Genomic DNA, 13,934 nt, shown 5'->3' on the forward strand with positions numbered 1-13,934 from the left:
GATCTCAGGGTTGGATCGAGGAGCAGCAGATGGGAGCGTTTCTCAGCGTGACTCGAGGCTCAGAGGAGCCGCCTGTCTTCCTGGAGCTGCATTACAACGGTGCTCCTGACAGCCAGCAGGCCCCGCTGCTGTTAGTGGGCAAGGGCATCACCTTTGACAGGTAAACCATAATAATACACACTCTCATCCCATTACCTTATTACATAAAAACATTACATTAACGCTGTTTTGTCCCCTCCCTCTGTTTGCCGGTAGTGGTGGTATTTCTCTGAAGCCGTCTTCCTCTATGGATGCAATGAGAGCTGATATGGGAGGAGCTGCCACCGTGTGTGCGGCTATCGTCACAGCAGTAGCTCTGAAACTGCCGATCAACATTATTGGTGAGCTTTTTAGGAAATATGAATCTTCCAACATCATTTTTCTATCATATATTACAATTTAGTAGTCTTTATAAATATCCAGAGTCCATCCATAAAAAAAACAAAAACCCTGTGGACTTTTTTAAAATGTTTTTATAACTTTGAATCACTGTTCATGTACTTATTATTGACAAATAGAAAAATTTAATTTGAAAACAAATCTCTTAACCTGTCTGGTTACAACAAATCAGGTCTGGCTCCCCTGTGTGAGAACATGCCTAGTGGAAAAGCTACTAAACCAGGTGATGTTGTCACGGCCAAAAATGGAAAAACAATCCAGGTGGGTTACGTGAGTGTGATGTGTTTGCTCTTAGATGTAATTTGTTAATTTATTATTAATGTCATTCTTTTTATTATTATGTGTTTTATTTATTTTTTTACTAATTCTCTTAATTTATATTATTCTTAATGGCCTCTGTTTTTAATATAACTTATATATTTTAGCATCTACTGTACTCTATAAGTTCTTCTTCTCCTTCTCCTTCTCATATGTGTACAGATGATGAACAGGTTTATTCTTCTGTCCAGGTTGATAATACAGATGCAGAGGGCCGACTGGTTCTCGCTGACGCTCTGTGTTACGGACACACCTTCAACCCCAGAGCCATCGTCAATGTTGCTACGCTAACAGGTGGGAATTTTCAATGGATTTATTTACACAGTGATGTTGGTGACAAAAAACAACTGATGTTTACATCAAATTAACATCATGTGATGAGACTGGTTTTAAATTCAACTTGACTTTAGTTTGGTATGATTCAAAGAAACTCTGGTTGCTGTCAGTTGACCTTTTGTTGGGGACCAAACAATCAGACTGAGAGACCTGAAAAGCTGGTTCTCAAGGAAGAAACTGTCAAGAAAGTGATCTGTTTAATGATGTAAAATCAGTCTGTATCTAATCATGGAAACACGTGAGGAAGTGACTGCAGAAATTTCCCCAGATAAATCAGAAAGTAAGGAGGAGTTTAAACAGGTGTGTGTGAGGGAACATTCACTCGTCTAGGTCAAGCTGCATATTAGCGGTGGGGGAAACAATTCATACAGCATAGTATCGCAATATTTTGCGTGTCAATATTGTATCGATACACAGACGTCAAGTATCCATCTTTTATTATATAATCTATTAGCCTCTTAACAATCCGGCTGCTTTGTCTGTCTTTCAGGGGTTGTAGCTGGCTCAGTCTTAAAGCTAGTGTGAAGATACTGGTATCATATGAAACTAAAATACAGAAAAACTAAAAACCTAAGGAATCCATTGGTATCATTGTCTGTCATGTTAGCTTGTCAGGAAGAATACTAAATAACAATCCAAAGTTGTGCTAAATTTTGGTGAGGAAAAACTGGAATGGCCATTTTCAAAAGGGTCCCTTGACCTCTGACCTCAAGATATGTGAATGAAAACTCTGAGATGAACAGAGTGAAAACTGTATCTTATTAGATAAAACAGATGTTGACAAACTGAATAATCTGCAGTTGAAAAAAGGTTATAAATCGCAATATATCTTATCGCAATACTCAGCATATCACAAACTGTTTAAAATCGCAATAAGGTGATGACTCAAGTGTCGTGATGATATCGTATTGTGGGGCCTCTGGTGATTCCCACCCCTAGTGCATATACAGTAGTATAACCACAACGCCCCCGGTTCAAATCTCGCTTGGGAGCCTTTGTTGCATGTCATACCCTCCTCTCTCTCTCCTCTTATCCCGTTCTTTTATCTTCATCATAGGTCACCAAAACTGTCCAGTAAGTTGCCTCTGTCCATGAGAGTTCATGTTTACAGCTTTTGGTTTGTTGGTAATAATAAGTCATTGTGTGAACATGAAATGGACCAGAACTAGAGGGTCAGAGTTGTTATGGACCAACTGAACTGAACTACAGGTGTGAGAGCCACCTTAGGCTGATAGAAAGATTTGCAAATGTAATTGGTAAATATTAAAATGTGACTTCTTTTGTCTCCAAGGTGCGATGGATGTAGCTCTTGGCTCAGCAGCAACTGGAGTGTTTACAAACTCTGACTGGCTCTGGGAGCAGCTGCACAAGGTACCGTGAACGCACAATAAACACACTGACATCATCTCAGTACATCAACTCCTGTGTTGACTAATGGTGTGTGTGTGTGTGTAGGCTAGTGTTGTGACAGGTGACAGAGTGTGGCGGATGCCTCTGTTCCAGCACTACACCAGACAGGTGACTGACAGCCAGCTGGCTGACCTCAACAACATCGGCAACAGCCGGTACGTATCTCACTACACTCAGTGGGCGCCTGCAGCTCCTGCTTCAGACATCAGAGCAGTGCAGGCATAGATATAAATGTTTTATATCTATGAGTGCAGGTTCTTCATACGTGGATAACCGAGTTATCCAGATTACAGTGTTGACGATTTAACACGAGTCTGATTTTTCCTCAAAACATGTCACTTATTTTATTGTATTTTTTTATTTTGTTCTTTTTTATTGTTATTTTATTAATCACTTATTTTATTGTATTTAAGTTTTATAATTGTATTAAATTTGATTGTTATTCTATTAATCTACTTTTTACTTCACATTGTTTTTACTACTATTACTGTTATTATAGCTTTTAATTTTATTTCATTCCATTTTTAGCGTTTCATTGTCTCGCGTGCATTGGTCTCAAATTATCACATTGTCATGTTATTGCTGAATTGTTTTCTCTTTTCTGTTGTTCTCACAATCCACACTTGTTCTGTCTTATTTTTGGTTTGTCAGTCATCTGTGAAGCACTTTGAATTGCACCTACCTGTATGAAAGGGGCTATACAAACAAAGTTAGATTGACTGATTGATTGAAATTAGCAGGATGAGAATAAACAGGATTATTTTAGCCTGATAAGAGCAGGTTAACCTGAACTAGTTAAGCCACATGTGAAGAACAGGACCCATGAGTATCCTGCTTATCATGGCTTTATTTAACTGAATCTGACTCTTGATTTCCTTTCTAGTTCTGGCGGTGCATGCACAGCAGCTGCATTCCTGAGAGAGTTTGTTACAGTTCCTCATTGGGCCCATCTGGACATCGCAGGTGTGATGAGTAACAAAGATGAAGTTCCCTACCTGAGAAAAGGCATGTCTGGAAGACCAACGCGTACGCTGGTGGAGTTTGTTGCTGGACTGGCCCACAATGACTGAGAGATTAACACAAATATCACATTGGAAACAAGACTCTGACTGTGAGCTTCTTCTCTGGCAAGGTTCAACTCTGATCTCTCAGCAACGGCCAAGTTTAGAGGTCTGTGCACAGATGAACAATAGAGGCGAAATCCCGCCCCTTCAAAAATATTTGTCTCTGGTCTTTGATTACTTTACTTATTTTTTCCAAATTAAGGTTCCATGGAGTCCACCGGCAGGGGAGGGACTTCACCTCTCTATACCATCCATGGAAGAGCGCTGAAAATGGCTTATTTTTGTAAACCAATCGGACGACTTTGATATTTACACACAGCTAATGCATCAATGTAAGAGGCCACTAATGCAGGCTCAGTGTCTCCCCACTGAAGCTCTGTAGTTACTGCATAGCTGACATCATTTATATGTTGTATAAAATAAACTATAATTATGTGTGTGACCCATTTGTTATCTTTATGGCTCTGCTTTCAACACAACATTGATGCACACTACTTGGTCAAAATTATGTGGACACCAAACCCACTAATGTGCTGATGTAACTCTTTAGAAGGCTTACCACCAGAGTTAGGAACTTGGCTGCAGGGATTTACTCCCATTCAACCACAAATGCATCTGTAGCAGTCACCCATTTTCTGGGGATTTTGTCTTCATTTTCTTTTGTGAAACTTTTTTTTTTTTTTCCACATTCATTTTGGCTAACTCCTGAGATGATTAGCAAATGATTCATATCACCTGTTGTGCAGGATGTGGGGTCTGGCTCCTGAGTGATAGTTGGGAGCAGCTGGGTGCATTTTCCCCTTTGGCCAATCAGGGTGTGACGACGCTCTTCTTCAAGGCATAAAAGAGGTAGAAAATGGGACACCTGGGGCATTCTGAACTTCCTAAAGACCAGTGCAGACATCAAGCTCACACCTCTTACATATTATATTGATGGTGGTTAGAGGAAATAGGGTTGTCTGCCACTGGGAAGTTGCCAAAAGCCAGATTACATACTATAAGGAAAACCTTGTTGCCATTGTGAAAACATTAGCCAAGCACCTGCAGGCTTTATTATTTTCATTTGTGCACACCAGCATGTTTTTATAGGCTACACTTGTCCTTTGTGAATATTTAATTTTGGAAAAACTGTTAAAAGTGGAAAATGGGAAACCAAAATAATATTAAAGTTAAATTATTAATTAAATTATTAATATTGTATTATTATTGAAGACCCTAATTTGTTATAATTAAAGAGACTTTTGTTTATTAAATTTGAAGAGGCATTTGTTAATAAAAAAATTAAGGAGGCATCTTTCTCATCATTTCTTCCAAATACGTTTTTGTTTTTGTATTTTGATGTGGATGGGAAGGTTAGGCTTTTACCTTGGGCAGAAGGCTGGAGAATCAGTACCGCCACACATTAGTGAGGTTGAAGGCTGTTATTCGGAGTTCATCCCGAAGGCCAGTCAAGTTCTTCCACATCAAACTTTGAAACCCATTTCTTTATGGATCTCTCATTGTTCGAGGGGGCATTGTCATGTGGAAAACAGGGAAGTCTCCTCCACAAACTGTTGCCACAAAGTTGGAAACATCACTATCATCTAAAACATTTTTAAAACAAAACTGCTTGTGTCCCTGCATGAGTTGAGAGGAGTTCATTCAACCAAAGTGTTTTTTTCCTTTTTAAATTGCTTCAGATGAATGATTTGTAGAAGCCATATCACATGAGTGTATGCTCTTAGTTTGTTAATGACAGTGATTTATGAATGAGTCTTCTTGTGTGTGTGTGTGTGTGTGTGTGTGTGTGTGTGTGTGTGTGTGTGTGTGTGTGTGTGTGTGTGTGTGTGTGTGTGTGTGTGTGTACATTACATTATTGTAATTATTTCCTGTAATATGCTGCCTGGAGAATGCCACGTTTCAATCCCCTGAAGGGTTTTTTAGGCAATCCTCCTTCACATTCCCTTTTTTTGATTATAGATTTAAATAAAGAACAAGAAGAAACAAACAAACATAAAAAAATGTAACATAAATAAGAATGCAAGTATTCTGATTATTTCCTTAATCAGAATCACAAATACTTTATTGAGAAGTGCGATCTATTAAGTGTTTAAAGGGACTGTTTGTAAGAATCAGAAATGCTTGTTAACAGCGACACCTGTGATCGTTAAGTCAACGAAAGTCAGCGTCGGGCTCGCGCTTGTGCTCGCTCTACGTAGACATGAACGAGCATCGCTCAAAACAGTGAGGCGACACACGTCAGCTAAAACCACAATATCACTCTATATTTCACCTGCTTGGCAGTAATGTTCTCTCCATGAACCACTGCTGATCCTAGTGTTGGCTTTTCCTGCCTCAGCCTCGAGGCTGAGGCAGGAAAAGCCACGGTCGGGAGAGAACAGGGGAGACACCGGCACCCAGTCGGAGACGGTAACTTTTTTGGCTGCGGAGCCCCGTCACTTCACAAGACACGGGAAACCTCTGTTGGTCTGGAGGAGCTACAGCATTTATTTCTGCACATCGTCCACTGTACATTCACCAGATATTCTCAGAGCTACTAAGTCTTCTGCAGTGTGTAGTGTGCGCGCATGCACGTGTTGAGCGAAATAGCGAACAATGGTATAAATAAGAAATAAATAAGAATATTTCTTGAGATGTGCAGTATAAATGCACTACAAATGATAGATTATTGCACAGTTGAGTTATTGCACAGATTATTGTACATATACATTTGTCTGTCCTGGCCTCCAGGTTGGGAACTACTGATGACTCTTACCTGAAACCAGCAAAAACATGAAATCAGCCCCAGACCATCAGAAACATGAGAGCTGGTTTCGTCCACATGCTTCTGACCAGGTGGCTTCATCCTCTCTCTGCGCATGTGCGGACCGGTCGACAGATCAAGATGTCTTCGTCACTGAGCGGGATGTTCTCCGGTCAGCAGCCGCCCGGTGCTCATCCCGTCGGGGGTCCCGGTGTACCGGGCCAGCCGGGCTTCCCCGGTGCCGCTACCAGACCCCCGGGGAACAACACGCTGGTGGACGAGCTGGAGGCTTCCTTCGAGGTAGGAGACCAGCTTCCGGTAGCGGAGTGTGCTAGCTGTTGCTAAGATACGTTAGCTGCTAGGTGATGTTTAACGTTAACTCACTGCTGTTGCTAAGATACTGCAGCATCACATGAGAGAGCTATGGAGGAAACACATCTGATCTTACCACGTCTTTACTGAGTAAATCATGCTTAGATTACTCTACAATATAATACTAGATAATGCTAAAGTAAATGAGCTAATGCTACTTTCAGGCTGACTCTCTTCACATCTTCAGGCATCCTAACCTGACTCCAGCTCCACAGCAGCCTCCTCTATCAACACTAAACATCCTAAACCCAAACAATAGCAACTAAAGACACACCATCACAATAACCTAGCTAGTTTGGTTTCCCTTTAATTAGATAGATAGATGGATAGATGGATGGATGTAGAGATAGATAGATGGATAGATGGATGGATGGATGGCTGTATAGATAGATAGATGGATGGATGGATGTAGAGATAGATAGATAGATAGATAGATAGATAGATGGATGGCTGTATAGATAGATAGATAGATGGATAGATGGATGGATGGATGTAGAGATAGATGGATGGATGTAGAGATAGATAGATAGATGGATAGATGGATGACTGTATAGATAGATGGATAGATGGATGGATGGATGTAGAGATAGATAGATAGATAGATAGATAGATAGATAGATAGATAGATGGATGGCTGTATAGATAGATAGATAGATGGATAGATGGATGGATGGATGTAGAGATAGATAGATGGATAGATGGATGGATGGATGGATAGATGGATGGCTGTATAGATAGATAGATGGATGGATGGATGTAGAGATAGATGGATGGATGTAGAGATAGATGGATGGATGTAGAGATAGATAGATGGATGGCTGTATAGATAGATAGATAGATGGATAGATGGATGGATGGATGTAGAGATAGATGGATGGATGGATGTAGAGATAGATAGATGGATGGATGTAGAGATAGATGGATGGATAGATGGATGGATGGATGTAGAGATAGATGGATGGATGGCTGTATAGATAGATAGATGGATGGATGGATGTAGAGATAGATGGATGGATGGATGTAGAGATAGATAGATGGATGGATGTAGAGATAGATGGATGGATAGATGGATGGATGGATGTAGAGATAGATGGATGGATGTAGAGATAGATGGATGGATGGATGTAGAGATAGATGGATGGATAGATGGATGGATGGATGGATGTAGAGATAGATGGATGGATGTAGAGATAGATGGATGGATGGATGTAGATAGATGGATGGATGGATGTAGAGATAGATAGATAGATAGATAGATAGATGGATGGCTGTATAGATAGATAGATAGATAGATGGATAGATGGATGGATGGATGTAGAGATAGATGGATGGATGGATGGATGGCTGTATAGATAGATAGATGGATGGATGGATGTAGAGATAGATGGATGGATGTAGAGATAGATGGATGGATGGATGTAGAGATAGATAGATAGATGGATGGCTGTATAGATAGATAGATAGATGGATAGATGGATGGATGGATGTAGAGATAGATAGATAGATAGATGGATAGATAGATGGATGGATGTAGAGATAGATAGATGGATAGATGGATGGATGTAGAGATAGATGGATGGATGGATGTAGAGATAGATAGATAGATGGATGGCTGTATAGATAGATAGATAGATGGATAGATAGATGGATGGATGTAGAGATAGATGGATGGATGGATGTAGAGATAGATAGATAGATAGATAGATAGATAGATAGATAGATGGATGGCTGTATAGATAGATAGATAGATGGATAGATGGATGGATGGATGGATAGTAACTTTATTGATCCCAAGGGAAATTGAAGTTTCCAGCATCACAGCTCCATAGTGCAAAACATGTTAGTAAAAAGGCAGTAAAAAAGTTAGTAGTACAAAGTACAAAAAAATATACCAGATATAAAAAACAAGGAGATGAGGAAAACTGTTAAAACTGAATATAGTGCAGGGTAACAGCTGAGATACAGGACTATTAAAAAAGTGAATATAGGGCAGAAGAGACTGTTAAAAATGAATATAGTGCAGGGTAACTCCAGTAGCTTAGTCTATGAAAGTGCACTGTGTGCATTATTATCTGTCCTGCAGACCGTCCTCCTTGTGTGCGGATTTCAGTTTACATTTGATTTGCTTGTATAATATTTTATTCTCTTGTACTTGTCCAGCTGATTTTCAGATAGTGGCAACATGAAACTGAAAGCTGCTCTTGACCACAGCGATTTCGGCTGCTGTATGTTTCTCTGCCCAATTACATAGGTTAGAAAGCTGGTACAGTATCTGTCAAGATGAAACAGATTTTCATGACAAAACATCACTTGACACAGCCTCTCCTTCAGGACCTGCTGGTTGTCATCCTTATGCATCAAGTCAGGGACTAGAGGGCTACAAAACCACCTGAACTCAACCCCTAAAGAACCAGATGTTGAACCACTCATTTAGAAAAAGGCAAATTTACTCATGTTGTTATCTGTGCATTTATTCTTCAGGCGTGTTTTGCATCCTTGGTAAGCCAAGACTACGTTAATGGAACTGATCAGGAGGAGATACGAACCGGTGAGTGAAGCCTCTAATATATTATTTGTTGTTGTTGTCTATGGTAGTTTTGGTTTATCGCTGTATATCAATGTTAATCTATTTGTCTGTTGATTGCAGGTGTTGACCAGTGCATACAGAAGTTCCTGGACGTGGCTCGACAGACAGAGTGCTTCTTCTTACAGAAAAGGCTTCAGTTATCTGTGCAGAAACCAGAGCAGGTGGTGAAAGAGGTAAAGTGTTATACTGATACTTGCATTCTTATTTATCTTGACAGTTTTGAAGTGGTTCCCTCCACCTCCCATCCACTTATTTCCCCCTCCATTTTCCTATCATTTTGTACTTGTAGGTTTTGATCCCTTAATGATCTGTTTAAGCACAAAATGAACTCTTGAAATACCCAAACTCCTTGTTGAGAACCACTATCTATTTCGTATCCAGGCTTCACTAGCATTGCATTTACTTCTTAGATCCTGAATCTGTGACATGCTGTCAGTGTTTATTTATTTCCCCTCCATTTGTTAATGTGCTTTCTCTCTTCTCACCTACATTATTTTTTTCTCACTTCAGGATGTGTCAGAGTTACGTAATGAGCTACAGAGGAAAGAATTGCTGGTTCAGAAACACTTGTCCAAACTGCACCACTGGCAACAAGTGCTGGAGGATGTGAGCGTTCAGCACCGCAAACCCTCAGACCTCCCTCCTCCTGGACCACTGGCCTTTCTGGAGCAGGCCTCTGCCAGTCTGCCCCCTGCCCCTTTAAAACCAAATTAACACTGTAAAAAGGCACGGCCACATTAGTCTTCTGTTGAATGAAATTGTTCCACACCCACATTGTTATCTTGAACTCTGACCTGCAAGTTACGGAAACGCAGGCTGGTATTCATCAATCACACAGTCTTGATTGGAAATGAACGGGAGATGGAGCGAATATTTGCAGGACAGAAGTGTAATGTGGCCGATCCTAAACACGAAAGAAGAGTACACACACCACGCACGTACGTCATGTGATGCGCGCTGTCAAGTGTCAACCTCTGAGAAAACAGAAGAACAGTTTGTTGTCACTGCAGCTATGGAGACATCACAACATGGATTCATAGTTTTATTTCAACTTTTTTTCAGTATTTTGATTTATGTAAATATTTATGTTGCTAACTTTTTTACAGTCAAAATAAAATTTCTGATATTTTGACTCTGAAGTCTTAATTATGTTTTTCTTGTTGTATTACAGTGCATCATTTTTGAGTTTGAAAACAGAATTTAAAGGGACATTCCACCCATTTTACACATATAGATAAGTTTACTAGTCATGGAGACTAACTACTCGACTCAGTCATTCCCAAAGACAGGAGATTTCATTAGGATTGCCAAATAAATTTGCAGACTTCCATAATCTTTTATTTAATATTTATATCTGCAGTACACCTTTGAGCCGCATGATTGTTGATATTGTTCTGATAATTGTAGCCTACTTATATAACATTTCATCTACTATGAAAGGCTAGCGTACATTCAGTTTGTTTTACTGATGAGAGGGGAAAAAAACGGGGGCCTGTTAACTCCACCTAAATGCATTTATTTGATCTCATTTTTAAAGTATATAACATATATTTTCAATAACACCTGTATAAAACAAAGTTGTGATTTATCAAACGTATATATCTCTTCGAAATGGCTGGTTTACTTATTCAACATAATATACATTGATTGAAGAATGCTCAGGCACGTTCATTTACGCACAAATTCACTCTTCTCACGATTCATAGATATAAGGCCTGTTGTGAATTGGGTCGCGATGGTTTGTCATTTTTAAAAAGTGGATCCCAGGAAGAAAGATTGGGAAACACTGGACTACATACAGAGTTGTATAATGTCTTTTGTGTCTCTGGAAGGGTTTTGTTAGGTCTGAAAAAATAAACCCTGATGGTGTTACAAACTGGGAGCCTGTTGCAGAGAGGAACAATGGGAATTGTGGGATCCAGCATTCTTGGAGCGTTACTCATACTCGGGACTAAAAGTCAAGATACCGGCTTCTGCTGCGTCAATTCTGACCAGTCTGTCTCTCACAAGTTTCCAAACTTTAAGTAAATGCAAATGAGTGGAGTCCTCCTTTCATCATCAAAGCTTGTCCCATATGGGAGCGAGGAGCTTTAGGAACTATGACACATCAAATATTCACACATTTATATTAAATATGAAAGTTGAGTCATGTCATTATGGGTAAAACAAAACATGCTGACAGTTAATATTCCTTGTGACTTCTGTATGAAACCATGACGGAGGAATGACTTCAGATGACAGCCTGTTGTCTCTAATGCATGCAGTGTCTTCACACCACAACAGACTTGTTCTCCGCAGCTTCACAGCTATCGCCCGTCCACCGACAGTACAGGCAGACACAAACCTTCACAGATGGGCTTCTCGCAGAACGGGCCTGTGCACCTTGACATCAATAAACAGGGGAACCATGGATAGATTATTGAATTTGCAGAACTCTAAATGGACTTTTCTTCTGTTTATATATTCTCATATTAAGATAATGTCTATGTAAGTGAATCAGCTATACATAGTTGTGAAAACTTGTGTCATGAATCCAGGTTGAATATTTGCCTTATGGAAGTCTATTTCTGTGAGGAAACAAAAATAATTGATGAAATGTTTTGTGTTATAAAAATATAAATACTCATAATAACTCAAATGTATTAGACACTAAGTCATGAGATAAGTCAAATTCACCAGATATCAATATTTTCAGTTACTGAGTTAAACTTATTGGATACTAAGTCATAACTATGAAACATAAAGTAAGAATTATGACAAACTGAAGAAAAGTTATGAGATTGTAAGTCAAAATTGTGAGATATACTGTATATCAATGTTTTTAGATATTCAAATTAAGAGAAATTCAATAAAAATTGATCATTCTTCCTGGCATCATGAGGGTTATGAGATGCAAAATCAAAACTATGAGGTACTAAGTCAACATTGTGAGATAATAAGTCAAAATTGGCTGAGCCAAGTAGACTTTTCTGTATACTTGTCAGTATGAGCCAAGTATACTGTACTTATGTATACTTTTGTAAGTATATCTGATAAGTACATAAATAGTAAACTGAACGTATACTGTTACTTTAAGTTTAAAAGAAGTATACTAATAATAGCACACTTGAATAAACTTCTTTTTGGTAAGGGTGTGCAGGCATTACCTTTTTCTTTACTAGAATATTCTAATATAGATTATGCCAGAGAAATATGGCAGAGTGAAGTGTGCCAACCAACCTCGTAGACCAGGGGTCAGGAACCTTAACTATCAAAAGAGCCATTTTAGGCAAAAAAAAAAAAAAGAAAAAATCTGCAAAACATTTGAGCATTGTGATGAAGGTAACACAGTTTATAGTCTAAGTATATAGTATGTAAGTCTAATGCAGTGAGGGACAAAGAGCAGATATATTACAGAGTATTAGGGCCACATTGAGGGAAAAAACATCTGAGATTTACAGAATAAAGTCATAATATTACGAGAAAAAAGTAGTAATATTACGAGAATAAAGTCATAACTTAACGAGAAAAAAAGTCGTAATATTACGAGAATCAAGTCATAACTTAATGAGAAAAAAAGTCGTAATATTACGAGAATAAAGTAATAAATTAAAGAGAAAAAAGGTTGTAATATTACGAGAATAAAGTCATAACTTTACGAGAATAAAGTCATAACTTTACGAGAAAAAGTCTTAATATTACGAGAATAAAGTCATAACTTTACGAGAAAAAAGTCGTAATATTCCGAGAAAAAAAAGTTGTAATATTACGAGAATAAAGTCATAACTTTACGAGAAAAAAGTCGTAATATTACAAGAATAAAGTCATAACTTTACGAGAAAAAAGTCGTAATATTCCGAGAAAAAAAAGTTGTAATATTACGAGAATAAAGTCATAACTTAACAAGAAAAAGAGTCGTAATATTACGAAAATAAAAAGTTGTAATATTACGAGAATAAAGTCATAAATTAAAAAGAAAAAAGTCGTAATATTACGAGAATAAAGTCATAACTTAAGGAGAAAAAAAATCGGAATATTACGAGAATAAAGTCAGAACTTTACGAGAAAAAAAAGAAAATAAGACGTAAAATTACTACTACTTTGTTCTCATAATATTATGACTTTATTCTCGAAGTCTCAATTTCTTTTTTTCCCTCATTGTGGCCCTGATACTCCATAAACCTACAACAATGATAAATAGAAATGAAAATGTAAATAAAAAACAGTTATTCATTTCCATTTTTATAAATCCACAGGGAGCCACTGGAGAGGAATTAAAGAGCTGCATGTGGCTCCGGAGCCGTAGGTTGCTGACCCCTGTAGTAGACCTTTTGATTTCCAGATTTCTGATTTGTTATTATAAAACGTGAGTGTATATTGTTTATTGAAAACATAAGTGTATATATGTGATATTATTATGAGCAGTCTGGGTGGGTCTTCCACAGCTAGAAGTGTATATATATATGATATTATATTATAGTAAGGAGTCTGGGTGAGTCTTCCACAGCTAGAAGTGTATATATATATATATATATATATATATATATATATGATATTATTATTGTCTGGGTGAGTCTTCCACAGCTAGAAGTGTATATATATACATGATATTATTATTATTATAGTGAGTCTGGGTGAGTCTTCCACAGCCAGAAGTGTGTATATATATATATATGATATTATTATT

The 13,934-nt window shown here is 38.2% G+C and overlaps 2 protein-coding genes across 2 annotated transcripts; both read left to right on the plus strand.

The window, feature by feature from the left end:
• The first annotated feature begins 6 nt into the window (after positions 1-6).
• Positions 7-4,008, plus strand: lap3 (leucine aminopeptidase 3). Its single transcript, XM_074629506.1, has 7 exons — positions 7-160; positions 256-380; positions 611-699; positions 948-1,050; positions 2,384-2,463; positions 2,548-2,657; positions 3,386-4,008. The coding sequence occupies exons 1-7, from the start codon at positions 30-32 to the stop codon at positions 3,570-3,572; spliced, it is 825 nt and encodes a 274-aa protein (XP_074485607.1). The 5' UTR covers positions 7-29; the 3' UTR covers positions 3,573-4,008.
• A 2,364-nt stretch (positions 4,009-6,372) lies between these two features.
• On the plus strand, positions 6,373-10,392 carry med28 (mediator complex subunit 28). Its single transcript, XM_074629507.1, has 4 exons — positions 6,373-6,609; positions 9,163-9,229; positions 9,329-9,441; positions 9,779-10,392. Exons 1-4 carry the CDS (start codon positions 6,388-6,390, stop codon positions 9,980-9,982), a joined length of 606 nt encoding a protein of 201 aa, XP_074485608.1. The 5' UTR covers positions 6,373-6,387; the 3' UTR covers positions 9,983-10,392.
• The last annotated feature ends 3,542 nt before the right edge of the window (positions 10,393-13,934 follow it).

This window comes from Sebastes fasciatus, chromosome 3, assembly GCF_043250625.1.
Source record: "Sebastes fasciatus isolate fSebFas1 chromosome 3, fSebFas1.pri, whole genome shotgun sequence".
Lineage (NCBI taxonomy): Eukaryota > Metazoa > Chordata > Actinopteri > Perciformes > Sebastidae > Sebastes > Sebastes fasciatus.

Bases quoted from the DNA above. Each gene is read 5' to 3' on its own strand.
- lap3 (XM_074629506.1), top strand. From the start codon at position 30: ATGGGAGCGTTTCTCAGCGTGACTCGAGGCTCAGAGGAGCCGCCTGTC. The intron at 161-255 runs GTAAACCATAAT...GTTTGCCGGTAG, and splicing joins AAGGGCATCACCTTTGACAG to TGGTGGTATTTCTCTGAAGC. The intron at 700-947 runs GTGGGTTACGTG...TCTTCTGTCCAG, and splicing joins AAAATGGAAAAACAATCCAG to GTTGATAATACAGATGCAGA.
- med28 (XM_074629507.1), top strand. From the start codon at position 6,388: ATGCTTCTGACCAGGTGGCTTCATCCTCTCTCTGCGCATGTGCGGACC. The intron at 9,230-9,328 runs GTGAGTGAAGCC...TGTTGATTGCAG, and splicing joins TCAGGAGGAGATACGAACCG to GTGTTGACCAGTGCATACAG. The intron at 9,442-9,778 runs GTAAAGTGTTAT...TTCTCACTTCAG, and splicing joins CAGAGCAGGTGGTGAAAGAG to GATGTGTCAGAGTTACGTAA.